Source organism: Lynx rufus, unplaced genomic scaffold (genome assembly GCF_022079265.1).
Source record: "Lynx rufus isolate CCGP_SWC_20201006 ecotype Redwood Valley unplaced genomic scaffold, mLynRuf1.p SCAF_3, whole genome shotgun sequence".
Lineage (NCBI taxonomy): Eukaryota > Metazoa > Chordata > Mammalia > Carnivora > Felidae > Lynx > Lynx rufus.
The window spans coordinates 133,081,996-133,099,379 of NW_025814845.1; the positions used below are offsets into that span (position 1 = coordinate 133,081,996).

Consider the following 17,384-nt stretch of genomic DNA (forward strand, 5'->3'; position numbering starts at 1 on the left):
TTGTAGATTAGTGATCAAAAAGTATTTGTTGGTAAAATAAACAAAACAACAGATGAATGAACATGGAGTGTAAACAGAATACATAATTTCATAACGTCCTAACTTTTTATTTGGAGGAAGGAATCTTAGCATGCTTTGGAAAATCTCAATAAATATCACATATAAGTCACAACTTGCTCACAGATTCACAACTTCTTAGTTGTCTTATTTTTATTTTATTTCAGAAGCTCTTGAAAAGTGCATCAAGTCTAAAGTGAACCGGCTCACTCTTGGGCAGTACTGGAACCATGAGCAATAATGGAACAGACTTAACCACTGGTTTCATCTCCTCTTCTGTGGCTGTCCTTTTGTTTGGCTCAAACTTTGTACCACTCAAAAAATATGATACTGGTGATGGTAATTATTTTTCCTTAATACGCTAACTTTATATTCTTTTCAAACGTGAAGTTCCCTTTTTCGGTCTTTTGTTTTAATGATGGCTACCAATTTTCTTGTACCTGGTGCCAAATGAATAGAGCTTAAGATACATCATTTAATAATGCTCATGCCAGTTTATCTGAGATTTAGTCAGTATAGGAAAATCTTAAAATTGTGTGTCATGGTAAAGCTAGGAGAGAGACCATCAGGAAGGCTTTTTAGCCGTATCTCTTATGTTTACAAAAAAAGGAAGTTAGTCAGTGCTACTAATATACACTTGTTTCGAAAACACGAGTTTCAAACAAGCTTTGTATGATAGAGAACAGTTTGAGCACGAAATGAATTTTGTGCTTAGGTATGATTTCGACTCTGCTACAACACTAGGTGAACACAGAAAACTGCACCCAGAGGAATAAAGATGCACGGTAAGGCACAAGACGCACTTGCGCACGCACTCCTCAACATCCCTCAGCTCCATCAGCACCACACCCATTCACGTCTGGTGTTAGGACCCCCCCATCCACCAACTTCACAAAAGCTCACAAGCTGCCACACTTGCAATGCCCACTTCTATAAGCAAACCTCAAGTCTTTTTCAAGTTAAAGTGCCATGTTTATTGTAATACTTGTGAATTTCTTCACCGCTTAGCCAGTGTAAAACTGTACTACCATTTTTATTAGGTTCTTGTCTTTGCTTTTCATATGCGTTGATGAAACTTGAGTTTTGTACCCTTTTCCCCATAAAAACTCTGTAGTGTTTATTATATGACTTTGCATAGTTCAGTGTTTCTAGACATGGCACACTACAGTCGACTTGACAGTAATGTGAACTTCAGGGAAGGAGAAGCAAGAGGGATTTTTTTTTCCTTTTTTAAAAATCTACTTGCCTTTATTATTTGTTTAATATTTAGTTACTTATTTTTGAGAATGAGAGAGCACAAGTGGGGGAGGGGCAGAGAGCGAGAGGGAGACAGAATCCGAAGCAGGCTCTAGGCTCCAAGCTGTCAGCACAGAGCCCTCCGTGGGGCTCAAACCTACCAACCGAACCATGAGGTCATGACCTGAGCCAAAGTCGGTGACTTAACTGACAGAGCCACCCAGATGCCCCATATTTGCCACATGCCCCGTATTGTAGCCAGGAGAAAGAACTGGAGATGTTACACTGAACACCTGGGTGGGAAACAGTTGTGTTATCCCCTCAGTTCCTTAGACCTTGTTACTTACTTAAACAATAGAATTACAAATCTTTTTTCTTCCAGAGCTTTTCTTCTCTTTTTCTTTGGAGTTAGGATGGAAATGGAAACTACTAAAAGAAGAACAAAATATATTTGAAGGGGTAGAGGAACTGGCTTTTAGGTGTCTCTCAACAACTGTGTGATCCTGGGCAAGTCTCATCAGCTCTTTTGTTCTCAATTTCTCATTTGTGAAATGAAGAACTTGTCAAATGAAGTTCCCTCTCATCTCTGCGATCTTCCTTTTTTGTCTTAGAGGTTAACAGCCATTTTTTTTTCTCTCCCCCAACATGAAATTGAATGGAAATAGGCAAAAATCTTCCCCAGTTAGAGTCAGAGGAGCTACACTGAGTTATAACTGCCCTAGTCTTTCTTCCAGTGTAGACTTTTTCTTTAACCTTTTAATCCCTAAATCCTTGATGGTACAGAGGCGTCAGGTAGAGATATGCCTCATATCTCCATGTCATCTTCTGATAACTGGCAGCAAATGGCAACCCAGAGCCCAGAAAGAGAATTCGCTGACCCAGAACGCTTATTCTCAGGTTTGTAATGTCTGGCTCATCACAGGCATTCAACGCTAACTGTAGGAGGTCTATGTGTGGCCATAAATGGCTTTATTTTTATCCCAAGGGTGGCACAAATGATCCCTGAAGGTTTAAATTACTGTTATGCTGTTCTGTAATTCTTAATGCTGTGTTTTGGTGAGAGGTGGCAATAAATGCAGCATCTGAATAAAGGTATATAGACTTGGTCTTGCCAGTACTCTTTGGTAGAAAATTCTTGATGTATCTAACAGGTCAAACAAACAAACAAAAGAATCTTAGGCAGGAATGCACTGTATTTGGTAAGCTTCGGAGTCAACAGCCTAGGTTTAAGTTCAAGGTCTACAAACCATTAGCTGTTTAGCCAAGTTGCTTCATCTCACATTCATCTTCTCCATCTTCAAACTAGGGTTAATTATGATGCTTAACAGTTGTAAAAGTTCAATGTACGAAGTACCCACGTACAGGCATTCGATAAGTTGCAGCTATTCCTATAATAATATCTCTTTGATATTTCCAACCATTAAATTTATTCAAATCAGTTTGAACAACAGAAACCAATTTCTCTTATTTCCAGGAATGTTTCTCCAGTGGGTACTTTGTGCTGCCATATGGATGATTGCCCTGGCGGTCAATCTGATACTACACTGCCCTAAATTTTGGCCTTTTGCAATGGTTGGGGGCTGCATTTGGGCAACAGGTAATGTATGATATAATTTATTCTTTAATCATTTAATACCGATCAAAATGACTCTGATTCACAGTAAAAGAAAATAGCATCAACAGCAATTCTGAGCAATCCTTAGTCATAGATACTAGAAATTAATTTTGTTTCTTTCATTCAGATGCTGCATAAATATTTTGGGTGCATTTCTTTTTTCCTCTTAATGATTTCTTTCTTAGTTCTTGGTAGACAATTATAGCAAATATATTTCAGTTGTTCCCTATCTATTCAAGCATAACTCATATATTAGCTTAAGTGCTCCAGCCTTTTTTTCTCTATGTTTATCAGAAAATATTTTTTAATAGTAGCCTCTACTAATATATATTTTTAAGATTTGTCCTTAAATGTAGGCAAACAGGCACACATTATCATTTCAAAAGTACTGGCAAAAAAATAAAAGCAAAAATATTCCTTTTGTTGCTTTATCAATTCCTGAAACTATATAAGAATGTGTACCTTTGCTTGGACAGTCAGGATGGTTTTCTTCCATTAATATAAATACATTCCAGGAGATTTCTATTCCATTTGGCAAAACGAATTCAAAGTATCAAGGCTCTTCAGGGGTTAATTTGATTAAAAGCAAAAAAATTCTAAAATGTTAACAATGTATTGGGTACCCACTTATTTTGAGTCTCTGCAGAATTAAATGATTTAGTGAAGTTCATGAGTTGGAGGACAAAAGAGTTCACTTTTAAATTTCCATTCACATGATCATGTTTATTATGTTTAATGGGGAGAGGGCAAGAAAGAAAGCATCCATCTATCCTCCAGATCTTTATCACAACTAAAGTATTTATAATCACCCAGCAGTTTCCTTTGGGATTCAGTGGAGAGGGCTATAATTTGAGAAATGTTGCAGATGTGGATGAAATAGGTCATAGTAACTGAATGGATATGGGGAGTTGAGGAAAGGGAGCAACGAGTGATGATGTAGGGATTTTATTATAGGTGATGAGGAGGGTGGTGGTACCATTGACATGAGTGCTGAAAATACAGAGAGGTATGTGTCCAAAAAGAAAAAGGATAGTTCAGCTTAGGACCTTTTGAGTCTGAAGTTCCTGACATTCCCACAGTGGAGGACTTCTGGTTGGAGGCCTCTCATAGTGGTGGGAGCATAGCACTAAAACTCTGGAGAAAGTCCAGGCTAGAACAATACCACTGGGACTATGTGTCTCTAACTGACAGCTGAAATCCTGAAATTAGGTCAAGTACCCAAAGAAGAATATAGCAAGAAGAAGAATGTGTTCAGGGGAAAATACTTAAGGGGCATCTAAATCCAGAAAATATGCCGAGAGAGAGCAAACAGTGAAAGAGCTAAAGAGAGAGAGGAGGGAATCAGGAAATGAAGGCATCTTGGAAGCTACGAGAGGAAACCTTTTAAAAGGCGATTGCAGGACTGAAGCCAGACTGCTGAAAGGTTAAGAATTGTAAAAAAAAAAAAAAAAAAAAACAAAAAAAACAAAAAAAAACAATCATGCATTTGGCCTTGAGTGACCTTCCAGAGCACAAAGCAATGAATGCAGGATTCCGAAAGACAAGTCAGTGAGCATGGAAGAGCAAAGTCTGGGGCCATATTGGGCCAGAAACTTCTACCAGTGGTGGCCCTGGTTCAAGTCTAAGACTAATTTTACTGTTGACACTAATTTTATCATTACAGCTTCTGCAAAAAGTTACAGAATAGAGACCTATGTTAAGGATAAAAAGCATTGGTGCTACTAGGCAAAGAGCTAATTTAATATTTTTCTTTGTAAGCTTTTGTCTTATGTTTATTTCTTTTAGCAATCATAACCATGAGTTCAATGCCAAAAATGTAGTTATTTTATTTAAAAAGTAAGGAATTGTACTTTACTAAATTTGTCAAAATCTCATAAGCTTCAGTTGAAGTTAAAAACTAATTCAATTTGTAAATAAATGTATTTTTTTCTATCAGAAATAACATATTTTTTTCTGTATGTTACATCTACAGGGAATATTGCTGTTGTCCCAATTATCAAAACCATTGGTTTAGGCCTTGGAATATTAATCTGGGGATCTTTTAATGCCTTAACTGGCTGGGCAAGCTCAAGGTAACAGAAAACAATTTCTGTAAGATTCTCTACACTCATGTAAGACAAGTCGTAGGGATTGGGCTAGCTGAGAGGAATAATGGTTCTTAACCTCACAGAGATTATAGCTGGTAAGACATACACATAAAATATGCTACTTATAATTATTCTTTGCTCTAAGTTCTAATATCTGGTCTAGATATTGGTTAAGATATAGTAAAGAATTGTCTCCTTAGAACAGAAAAAGGAAGAGAGGAAGGGAACTGGTGTTTATTTTCCCTTTTTTGTGTGTGACAATTTGCTGGATACATTATGTGCATCATTCTCCTCTCATTTTTACAAAGATGAGGTAAGCACTACCTTATTAGAGAGCTACCAAAGAGGTTGAATAACCTGCTGAATATCACAGAATGAATAAGATATGCTTCAAATCTAGGCCTTCTAGTCTTAAAGCACATCTTCTTTCTAGAGCCTGGGTCAGGGTCACCAAACCAGCCATTTTTATAAATAAAGTTTTCTTGTAACACAAACCCATCCATTTACGTTTTGTCTATGACTGCTTTTACACTATAGTGGTAGAGTTGAGTAGACGGTCTGGCTCACGAGAGACAATCTGGCTCCCAAAGCCTAAAGTGTTTACTCTCTGGCCCTTTAGCAAAAAGTATGCCAACCTCAGCTCCAGAGGGGTCCAACAGGGTCACCAGAAGCCATATGTGTCCATTTATATTCAAAGTTAAATTAATTAAAATTTGATAAAATTAAACATTCAGTTTCACAGCCACACTACCCATATACCAAGAGCTCAATAGCCATATATGGCTAGAAATTACCCTGGTATACAGTGCACCAGTAGAAGTGCCCCATCATCATAGAAAGTTCTATTTGTGCTCCCCTTGTTAAGCATTAAAATGAACACTTAAGTGGAGTTTGGGAAGACAAGTAGAAGGGAAGATGTCAGGGTGCCTGGGTGACTCAGTCGGTTAAGCATCCGACTCTTGGTTTCAGCTCAGGTTATAATCTCATGGTTTGTGAGTTCGAGCCCCACATCGGGCTGTGTGCTGACAGTGCAGAGCCTGCTTGGAATTCTCTCTCTCTCTCTCTCTCTCTCTCCCAAAATAAATAAATAAACTTAAAAAAAAGAAGAAGCAGGGAGGATGTCACCCTTACCTTACTTTTTGTTCTCCTCTTCCCTCTCAAAGCATTATAACAACCTCAGTAATAACAAAACAAACTGACCTCCAACCTTACAAGTGCTATTTTCTTTTGCTTCTTGTTATTGCCTCTTTCACTCTTGCCCTGAATGGTTCACAGTGATTGTTGGTAATCATCGCTATAAACTCAAGCCATGAAAAAAAAAAAAAAATTAAGGTGATGCCAAAAAGGAGTGATCTTTAACCAAGCAGTTATTTAAAAGTCTGTTTCATAAAAACTGAGAACAAATTGAGGGTTGATGGGGGGTAGGAGGGAGGGGAGGGTGGGTGATGGGTATTGAGGAGGGCACCTTTTGGGATGAGCACTGGGTGTTGTATGGAAAACAATTTTCATATATTGAAAAAAAAAAGTCTGTTTCAATAAACCCTATACAAAATTGCAGCCAATGAATCGGCATTCAATTACTCAATCATTTATTTTGTCTTCCTTCTTCCTTAGTCTTAATAAGAAAAGAACATCCAAATTTACATATACTAACTCACTGAATCTTCATATGAAGGAAGGTATATGTATAATAATTATACCGACCATATGGGTACCCCATTTTAAACATGGGGAATCGAGCACAGTAAACATAGTTAACTTATTCAAGTCACAGTTAGTAAGAGAGGGATTTAGGATTTGAATCCAGGAATCTGACCCTGAGTCCATGCTCTTAAACACTATGATGAACACATTTTCAAAAAAATGTGATGTAACTTTCTCAATTCTAGGTTTGGCTGGTTTGGAATGGATGCAGAAGAAGTGTCAAAACCAGTGCTAAATTACATTGGAGCTGGATTATCGGTAGTAAGGTATACAGTCATTTCTAATTTAACTGTTCTTCCAGACATCTAGAATATCTTTCAGAGATCTCAGTGTGTTTACATTTTTTTAAGCCTGTGTTTCATAAAAGTGACATGATTTGTCCTCAGATTCTTTATCTACGTTCACATATTTTGAGGACAAAAAGGGTCAGGTCTGGGGTCACAGGCCCCGTTTTAGTTCTCAAAAGCTCTGAGACTTCAGGAAAATCAGCTGCTTTGAAGCTCATTTTCATTATCTGTGACTTTTTAGAAAAATCACAGTACATAGCTCATGAATTAGAATCAAATGGCACATTATTTTGCAAACTAAAAAATACTATATAGGTGTGCCTGGGTGGCTCAGTCAGTTAAGCGTCCGACTTCAGCTCAGGTCATGATCTCACGGTTCATGGGTTTGAGCCCCGCGTCGGGCTCTGTGCTGACAGCTCAGAGCCTGGAGCCTCCTTCAGATTCTGTGTCTCCCTCTCTCTCTGCCCTTCCCCCGCTCACACTCTGTTGCTCTCTCTCTCAAAAATAAACAAACATTAAAATTTTTTTTTAAATACTATATTAATAAATGTTATGATGCCCCTGGAATAGTCATTGATTCTCTCCTCTTAGCATTACTTACTTACTCTTTGCCACAGAGTTTCCACATTCCTGCCACCTAATCTCTTCTTCTTACCCCAGTTAGATAACTACTGTCTCATGTGTGAAAACACATACTCATATAAATATGTATTTTTGGATGTATCTGTATCTAGTGGTATGCACTATATGAATGAGGATGAAAATGACTTTAAATCTCTATATGGCAGTGGTCAATCAATAAAACTCCAACAGGAATTAGGTCACCTTAAATTCAGTCCCCTTTCCTTTCTCGACTCCATTTATATACCCTGTCAGTGCTTCACATAATGGATGGCACTGCCTGGAAAGATTTTAGTACTTTTTTATTCTTCAGGGACAGAACACTATATTTCTCTTCCTCCTGCAATGATGGCTTTTCCCCAGCCACATTCAGGAACAATCTCTTTGTCATTGAAATGTTGCCTAAGAGAGTGGTTCCAGGCCAATTGGAGAAGAAATAACATAGATTATTCTAAAATAGCAGATTCCTGACATTTTTGGCTAGAGGTGATTTTATGTATTTTGTACAATTCATACAGCATACTAGCTTTGAATATCTCTCTCAAAAACAATTTCTTTACACCCCTAAATTGTAATGCAGCAGCCCTTAGGTTTGACTTAATGGTAATTTAAGGCCAATTTACTCAGTCCGTCAGGCATTGTTTCTCTCCATGTTTCTTCTTTCTTTAGAAAGTGCACATTCTCTAAAATTGCAAATTACTCATGTTCTACCACTTCTACACGTATGACCTTGGGCGAATCTCTTAATTTCTCCAAGCCTTGTTTTCTTCATCTGGTGTTAAAGTAGGGATAATAATTGTGCCAGCTTTGTCAGATATTTTGAAGAGGAAATGAATAGAAATATGTTACGTGCTTTGTATATTGCTAGACACATGGCTAATCCTCTATAAATTGGGTAATTTTTATTATAATAATCATACTTTTATTAATAACTAGTTCATGTTCAATTACTGTTTTCCCCGTGGGCATGTGTTGTTCAGCTCTATGGTAAACTAGTCAGTGCACCTGGGGAATCACGCAGCTTGGTTTGAAGCTTGGTCTGTGGTACAGAAATGTAATGCTCTCTTCCTGCAGTGCATTCCAGCTCCCTTCTATGTTTCTTTACCAAGCAGCCCTTCTGGAAACTTTAATTTCATCATTTTAACTCAGTTAAATCAGTTTGTTCAAAGGGCATCCACTGAAAAATCTTAGAGTTTCATGGCCAGTATAAGGAAATTTGGAATGCAGTCACATTTGTTTGGGATATTGCTTTTCTTTTTAAAACTGAAGCCATTGCTCCAATTGTTTATACAGTCCAGTTTTTAAAGGATTGGTTAAATTATTTCTAACCTTACATTTTTCCTATATGTAAGGTAAGTATCAGTCAGGTTCTACAACCAAAACCACTCTGTGTATTTTAAACAGCAGAGGATTTCACATAGGGAATATTTTTACAAAATTGTGATAAGGCCCAGTGAAGCAGAAGGAGAATGGGCTCTTCCCAAAGCCCTGGGGCTCACTCTCCAATCAATACGGTTACCTCTGCCCTGAGTTACCACTGCTCCTGAAACCAGAGCCACCATCAAAACAAAATGGCTTCCCCCAACCTTTAAGCCTATCTGTATGCCTCCCCTTGGCAAACCTAACTGCTAATACAGTTTGGGAAGATAGTTTTCAGCCTTCTAGTATCCATGGTTCAGGAGAGAATATACAAGGGTGGGTGATGGGAGTAGAGCTGAAACTAAGAAACAATGTTCTCTTAAACTTTAATGAAGATCCAGAAGTCAGAGTTCATAAAAAAGCAGATTTCCTTTCCAATTAAAAAATGCTTTGGATTATCCTTGAGTCTGTTCCCCGTTTTTTTCTCACTTAACTTGCTTATCCTGGAGAGTCGTGTTGTGAGGAAATCCAATTTTTGTTTCTGGCCATTACTTTTCTTCAGAGCCACAGTCCTTATATCTAACTACGGACCAAGCTATACATCTCTATCTCTACATAGATGCCCCCCAGGCACCTCGCACCCAATCTGAAGTGAGATAAGGCACGGAAGAGGACCCTGGTGGGTCAGGCACATGGTCAGCATTCCACAAACACTAGACTTTTAGTTCTTTTCTCTCTGCCTTCAGTATTTCGCAGTCAGAATTGCTTTCCTTTTTCTACCCTTCCCTGCAGACTCTTTCCTCTTCCTGTGTTTCCCCTCTTGCAGAATGTATTAGCCACAGTTATTCAAATTCAAAACCTTAGTCATCTTGAGTTTTTTTTCCTTTCATACCCCATCCTGTATCTAATCCTGCTGCAAATTTTTTTCTTAATGTTTCACAGGGTCTTCCTCTCCCTTCCACCAATTCCCTATGATATATCCACCTATATATGATTATAAAAATCTCTCACATCTACTTTCCCTAATTCCAGTTTTTCCTATTGCCGGATTAACTTGCTCGTATCTGCTATCAAATCAGTCATCATTCTTCTGGTTAAGAACCTTGGAAGACTCCCCATTGGATTCAGAATAAATCTGTCTCCTTAATCTGGCATGTCCTCCACAGTTACAGATTCAACCCTTCTTCTTAGATCAGCCTTGTCCCTGTATTGTCAAGTCATTGAGTCAGGATTATTTAGCACAACATGCTGCAGACATTTCCCTCAGCCCTAAGACCCTTTCCTCAGCCTCTGTGGCCACCTTTACACATCAATGGACATTTTCCATCTTACGTGTTTTCTTGATTTCTTCCTAATTCGAATGAGTCATTCCTAAACTTCCACTGCATTTTGTATTTCTTCTATTACAGAAATTCTCAGGGTCTGTTCTATATTATTCATACAGTTCCTTTATCCTTGAACTTCGAGATCCTGAAGGGCAAAGTCTGTTAATTTCTGTTATACCATCTCTCCCACCATCACCATTAGACTTTGCCACAGTGCTTGACACTTAATAGCTGCTCAATAAAGGTTTGTTGAATTCAGTTGTGAGTGTAAAAACAAATACACCAGTTTTACTAATAGTAAGATGTATAGGGTCACAAATCTAGGGGGACTGGAAAGGTTGAAAATTTAGAGAAGCACCCCTAGGTAAAACATACTGATTTTTTTCCCATGCTTTTGACAATATTCATAGACTTTATCGTGAAACTTTGTGTCTGACACACTGTACCAAGTTCTGTAAGTCTGTAGCCCAAAAGACCTTGTGATCTATTTGGTTTTATGTTCACATACATAAATTAAATGCCATTACCTTGTCTTAATTTAGTGCCCTGTACCCCCTCTTGATCTAATCGAGATGACTTACCTATTTTATGACAAACACTGCTCACACAAGCTAAGAACCACTGATTGCTTAGTCTTGATTTCTTTTTCTCATGCTCAAAACTCCCTCTTCCACCCAATAGACTCTTTATTTACTAACCTGTTTTGAGATTTTACCATGTTCCAAAAAGTACACTGAAAATTTTATCAATTCTTTTCTATAAAGAATTAAGTGGGTACACCCCCATTTCCTTAGATGAAAAAGTGGGTACATCCCCATTTCCTTAGATAAAAAAAGCTGAGGGTCAGAGAGGCTAACGGGTTTGTTGCCTAGTCGTACAGTTGTTTGAAGAAACATTGGTACCCTTCAAGTATTTCTACCATCCTGTATTGTTATTACGAAGACACACTGGTCGATACAAAGTAGAGGGTTTTTACTGTAACTTTGTGAGGAAAATGCAGTTGAAATGTCTAATGATAGCTTTGCAAATTAACATGTATGTAAGCACATGTTTAACTAAGAAATACACATTTAATTAGGTTTTATGCATTCATTTTTACTGAGTGTTAAGTACTTTGAGAACTTTGAAGGATATGATATCTTCCATTGAATTAGAAAACCTGTAGAGAAAAAAGTTTACAAGGACTTGTGGTAAATGGTCTGGATTACGTGATGACTGTCCTTAGTGTTGTGGGGATTCAGAGAAGAGGAAGATTCTTAAGTCGGTTAAATTCTTAAGTCGGTTAAATTCTTAAGTCGGTTAAACGTCGGACTTCAGCTCAAGTCATGATCTCACAGTCCATGAGTTCAAGCCCCACATCAGGCACTGTGCTGACAGCTCAGAGCCTGGAGCCTGCTTCGAATTCTGTGTCTCCCTCTCTGTCTGCCCCTCCCCTACTTGCACTCTGTCTCTCACTCAAAAATAAATAAATAAATAAATAAATAAATAAATAAATAATAAAATAAAAACATAAAAAAAAATTTTAAAGGAATGCCAAAAGTATACCAAAGGTGTCAATTTTCTGAAGTTCATTCAGTATTTTAACACATTTTAACCTATTTGCATGGTTCAAAAGTCAATGTTAAGTGAAACATTTGTTACAAAGATACTGGACGTGAATAGACAATGCATTATGAGAGAATGCTAAACGGGAAAAAATCATCAGGCTTATGTGTATGTGTTTTATTTCTTAAAATATACTCTGGAGATCTTTCCATATCAGAGCACAGAGGTCAGCCTCATTTCTTTTTTTGTAGCCATGTAGCATCCCATTGTGTAACCATGAAGGTGGCCTCACCTGAGTGTGGATGTACCGTGTTCTAGGGCCCCAGAGTCTCCTCAGTGGGGGTTGTATAGTTCTGCACTCACATCAGTGGTTATCTGTCTTCTATTGTCTGTCCACCTGAGGATGCTCTTAAACTTTTAGGGTTTTGTTGGCATCATAGGTGCAAAATAGTCATTCAAGGTGGTTTTCATTCAAGGTAATTTTTTACCATGTGATTCCAGAGTTAAGTAAGAAAAGAAAGATGCAGCTATTGGCTGAAACAATAGCATCAAGAGAAAAATCCGATTTGAGGGGAAATCTTATAAGTTAAGCCTCTAACTTGTTGCAATTAAGGACAATGAGAGATGTCAAAGAGAATGGCAGTTCTAGAGAAATGACAGGGCCACTGAAGAGGCAGTTTGGAAGTAATCATATCGTCAGGACTAGATTTAAGCTGTTTTCTCATAAAATGCAGGCAGTTTGATATGAACCAGGCTTATGATAACCATCACTAAAATTTACTTTTGTTACAGTGCTTTCATATTTTTGTTCATCAAAAGCGAAATACCAAGCAGCACGAGTTATGTGGACACCACACCGTTAATGACAGAGCATGTGAGTAGAATATGAAAAACCATATGATTTGAAACATAAAATTAAGGTAAAAGGAAAGTGCATAGATTTGAAACACAGATGGGAAAGTAGTTCTTTTTTTCCTTCATCTGGGCTGTCTAAAATATGTTTTCATATTACATATTTATTATAGTTAGGTCTAGGTAGTGATCCATCAAGATTGCCACAGGAAAGCTTTTCACCAATCACAGAGACCTACTTCTATCTATTATTGGTAGATCCCAACTAGGAGATGTATAAACAAGCCCATATTTTGGAACGGTTTAAGGATTTCTGTGATAAGAAGACCCTAAAGGCTGAAGAAGAATGTGAAAGTTACTTTAGTAAGAGAGAGGAAGGAGGTCTGAAAGTAAGGCCCTGAGAGAGTAGTGGGAAATAGATCAAAGGCAGCCAGTGAAAGGATAAATCAAGTCATAGGGAAGTTGGAGTAGGACTTGATTTTCTTCCTTTTTCTCTTTTCGCCACATCCTTTCCCACTCAAAGATAAAGACAAGAAATATGTAACAAATCACTGGTTGAGTTTGAAGAACCTAAATGAGTCTGGAGTAGCAAATCTATATTAAATAGGGACAACATTTATAAGAGATCTGACAGAAGACAGGTGCCAGTGACCACATACACAGAAATGACTTCAGGGTGAACCCCCATTGCCATGAGCCCAGACTCTAGTCCTTTCTATTTCAAGTATCTCTCCTAGCTGCCATGGCTCCATTGCTATCCAGATGCCCTCTGAAACTGGAATCCCATGCCCCCACTGACGTACTGCCTCCCTGAGGGTGCTCCCTGTACTCCTTACTTCAAAATTAACATTTTCTTCTCTCTTCCCTCTTCCCCTATCAAAACCCTCATCAAATAAGGTGACTGAACCCTTAGGTTGAAAAAGTTAACTAATAATTAGCTGAAGTATAAGGGAAAGAGATTTGCTAACCCATAGACATCTCTATTCTGGAAAATGTCACAGAGAGAAGGGACAAATTGCGACTGAGTGAAGGAGCATTCCCATGTTCCTTGCCTACCCTATGGATTCGGATACCTCCTGAATCTTCAAACCACTCTTCAAGCCAAGGGAGAGAACGAGAAAAGAAATGTCACCTGGTACAAGATCAATTGTAGGCTAACTGCCTTAGATTTTCCTAAGCAAGATGGAGGGATATGAGCAAACCAAGTGTAAAGATACATAAGCAGCATGATTGGGTATTACACAGCCATACATTATGAACTCCTCATCACAAAAGAAAGCAGTATTGCCAAAGGAAAACTTGACTTAACACATGACAAAGAATTCAAATCTTACTTCTTATCTCTTACAAGAGCAGTAAGAGTATTACATCAAGTAAACTTCAGCCAAAAGGCAAAGATGATCATATTCAATATTATAAATGTTATAAATTTGCCTCTAATTTTTATTGACTCAGAATATTAACCTAATCATGAAACATGGCTGGACATGTTTTATTAAGTAATTCAGTTAAAAAAAAAAAAAACAAAAACAAAAACTAAGAAAACTGCCTATCAATCTTAGGTATTCCGTAGAAGAGTCTGAGTTTTCCTTGGTTCTAATTTTTTTAACAGATTACTAAAATATGCAAAAGAAACACAAGCATTGTTAACTTCTGTTACTTTTGATAGGTGTATCAAAGTAGCCATGTATTAAACTGAAAAAATTTAAACAGAGAAGTTGCCAACTGCCAAACCATTCTGAATGAAAGAGGAACAGAATCAGAAACATTTGAGTCTGGAGATATCCACAGAATCAGAATGCATAATGTCAATTGTTCATATTTTAAAGTACGTTTGGGAAAGAAGAGAAAAACACTGAAAATCTTTTTGGCACCAATGTGATTATCAAGGAGTGCTGGTTTTGTTTTGGTTCATGCCAATATTTTCAATAGGTGATCAACAAAATTCAAGATCCCTGTCGTGACTATTCCTGGGTGGATAAACTCTCTACACTGCAACAGCGCATAGTGTAAGAAGAGGTTCCGTTATTCTCTTTCATATTTGGGTAAAGCAAGCGTTACTGGAGTGAAGTGATACTCATCTGAGTTCAAGAAGAAAATGGTAACATAAGCTCTGACTCCTGTAGTTTGATGGTGGAGAGACCTTCTTGTCCTCTGCTGAGTTTTTAGGTCCAGAGGTCCTTGATCTCAGTGTTTCATGGAATTCTTAAGCTAGTGCAGTATCTCTGGCCAATAAGAAGCTGACTAAAGCAATCTCATTTTGCAGCAATTTTGTGCCTAAAGTAAAAGAGGTAATGTAGGCCACAGCACAGAATGACTGATATGCTCTCAGCAATCACAGTCGAATTAGGAAATACACTTATCTAATACTGCACTGCCCAGGAGGCCTGCCGTCCGCTGGAAGTCCCTACACTCATGTGCTAGATGATTTTATAATCTCAAGATATTCATTTTCAAATATAGTAGTATACTCTGGGTCCATGTATTTCTACCCCCCACTATCATAAAGACTGAGAGAGTTTGGCTTACCATCAGCCCCTGTGTTTTAGAGTTTCTTGTGGGACGTTTTTAGATTCGCAGAGAAATGTGAAAATGTGTAAGCATATAGCTTGCGATTTACAGTCAATGACTGTTTTGGACCTTCTGTGGTGACACACATAAGCACTTGAAGAATATAAAGCATTTCCTCTGTTAGTATGTACACTATTCTCACAGTGGGAAAGAGGCAGTGCCTGGTGCATAACAAATGCTCGATGAATGTTTAAATCAATTGAGTGAATGAAAGAATGAGCTCACAAATGAGCTTTGGAAGATGAACATGTTGCTGTTTTTGCTTCAAAGTAAAACTGGTCTCTCAAAAAAAACACATTTTTTCACAAAGTTTCTCCCTTCTTAAGGGATTGTTAAGAAAACCATTTTTAATGTATATTTATTTTTTAATTCTCAAGTTAGTTAACATACAGTGTAGTTTTGGCTTAAAGAGTTGAACCCAGTAATTCATCACATACATATGACACCCAGTGCTCCTTCCAATAAGTGCCCTCCTTAATGCCCGTCACCATTTAGCCCCCCACCCCCATCAACCCTCAGTTTGTTCTCTATATTTAAGAGTCTCTCATGGTTTGCCTCTCTCTCTGTTTTTCCTTCCCTTCCCCTATGATCATCTGCTAAGTTTCCCAAATTCTACATATGAGTGAAATCATGTGATACCTGTCTTTCTCTGACCATTTTTGATTGTCTCATGATTGGCTAGACCTGATCTATTAGTCCAGTCTGTGCCTGGGATACCCCTTTCAGGACTATGTGCTCCAGGCTTCACCAGGACACAGGGATTTCCAGTGTGGATAGAGCTGATTGGTCCTGTGAGCACTTATTAAAATAAATTTTAAGAATATGTTTTTAAGCTTGGAAAGAAATGGGTTTGGTTTTTGTTTGTTTGGCTTTGTTGTTTGTTTGGTTTTGGGGTTTTTTTTGCCTAAAACTTTCTTGTTTCATGCCATTATCCTTTGTATTAACTTAAAGGGATTGTTCCAAAATATTAATCATCTCTCCTTAAGATTATTGGGAATACTTGCTTCATGTGAATAAGGCCCAAGTCTGAGGAGTCAACATGAACCCCGTGCTAAGATGAAATATTCTCTTTTTACAAAAAGTAATGTTTTATTGCAAATATCCAAATTATTTTATTAAATCAGCATTTCTTGACCGTGCCATAGTTGACTAAGGCGTAATTGACATAGGCAAGTCTGTGGATTTCCATCATTGTTTTGAACAAGCATGCATTTAGTATTTTGTCTATCCTAGCCCTGTGCTGGGTGTTATTGGTTAAAAAAGAAGCAGAGGGCATAGCATCAGTTCACAAATCGTTCATATTTAGAGAGCCAAGTTTATTATGATGGCAATCGTCCTATCTATGTAATGACAATTTACAATGATAATCCATTATAACTTCTGTAAATTGTGTACGTCCACTATTAAACAGTGGGGGACCAAAGCTTTAGTCTGTGCCCTGATGCTGCTCTGACCCTGCAGGGTATTTCTTTGACTTTTGACAGTCATGGAGCTTGAGATAGATGAGTGATTTCTGCTTAACTGCTTGTGATTTATACTCTGAAGCATGCTTTCGTTATGATTCCATTTGTGTGTTTGTCAGAAATACTGCTGTGGGCCAAGATTAGCAGTGATGTATTTGTTTTTTAAGGGGCTGCAGTCTTGCAGTGATATCTGGAATACTCTACGGGTCTACGTTTGTGCCAATCATTTATATAAAGGACCACAGCAAAAGAAATGATAGCATATACACAGGGGCAAGCCAGTATGGTAAGAGTAAAACATTATTTTACTTTATAAATAAACTCCATACCTGTTTTTCTACTTAAGAATATAAAAAGAATGTGATTACATAGTAAATCCTGGCACATAGATTTGATATTTTGCATTGTAAATGGTCACTATAGATTAAAAGTAATAAAGGACTGTTTGATTATTTTCACATGATCATCAAATATAAATATAATCAACTTTAGTCAGGATTTATATCAGCTACTTGGATGTTAACACATGGTTCCTGGCTTTATAGTAAGATTTGGAGATTATTTTCCAGTTAGTTAATCTCTGGGAAAATATGTACTCTTCTCCTCTTAAAAAGAAAAAAACTGAAGTGCGGTACATATCACTTTAAAATGAAATAAAGGTC

The 17,384-nt window shown here is 37.6% G+C and overlaps 1 protein-coding gene across 1 annotated transcript in view; it reads left to right on the top strand.

Moving 5' to 3' along the window:
- The first annotated feature begins 287 nt into the window (after positions 1 to 287).
- The window catches only part of TMEM144 (transmembrane protein 144), a 29,754-nt gene continuing 12,657 nt past the window's right edge, over positions 288 to 17,384 (top strand). The window contains exons 1-7 of the mRNA XM_047090728.1: positions 288 to 396; positions 2,768 to 2,890; positions 4,881 to 4,980; positions 6,885 to 6,965; positions 12,629 to 12,710; positions 14,621 to 14,697; positions 16,890 to 17,008. Of these exons, the coding sequence (XP_046946684.1) occupies positions 288 to 396; positions 2,768 to 2,890; positions 4,881 to 4,980; positions 6,885 to 6,965; positions 12,629 to 12,710; positions 14,621 to 14,697; positions 16,890 to 17,008 (691 nt within the window). The remainder of the gene's footprint in view (positions 397 to 2,767; positions 2,891 to 4,880; positions 4,981 to 6,884; positions 6,966 to 12,628; positions 12,711 to 14,620; positions 14,698 to 16,889; positions 17,009 to 17,384) is intronic.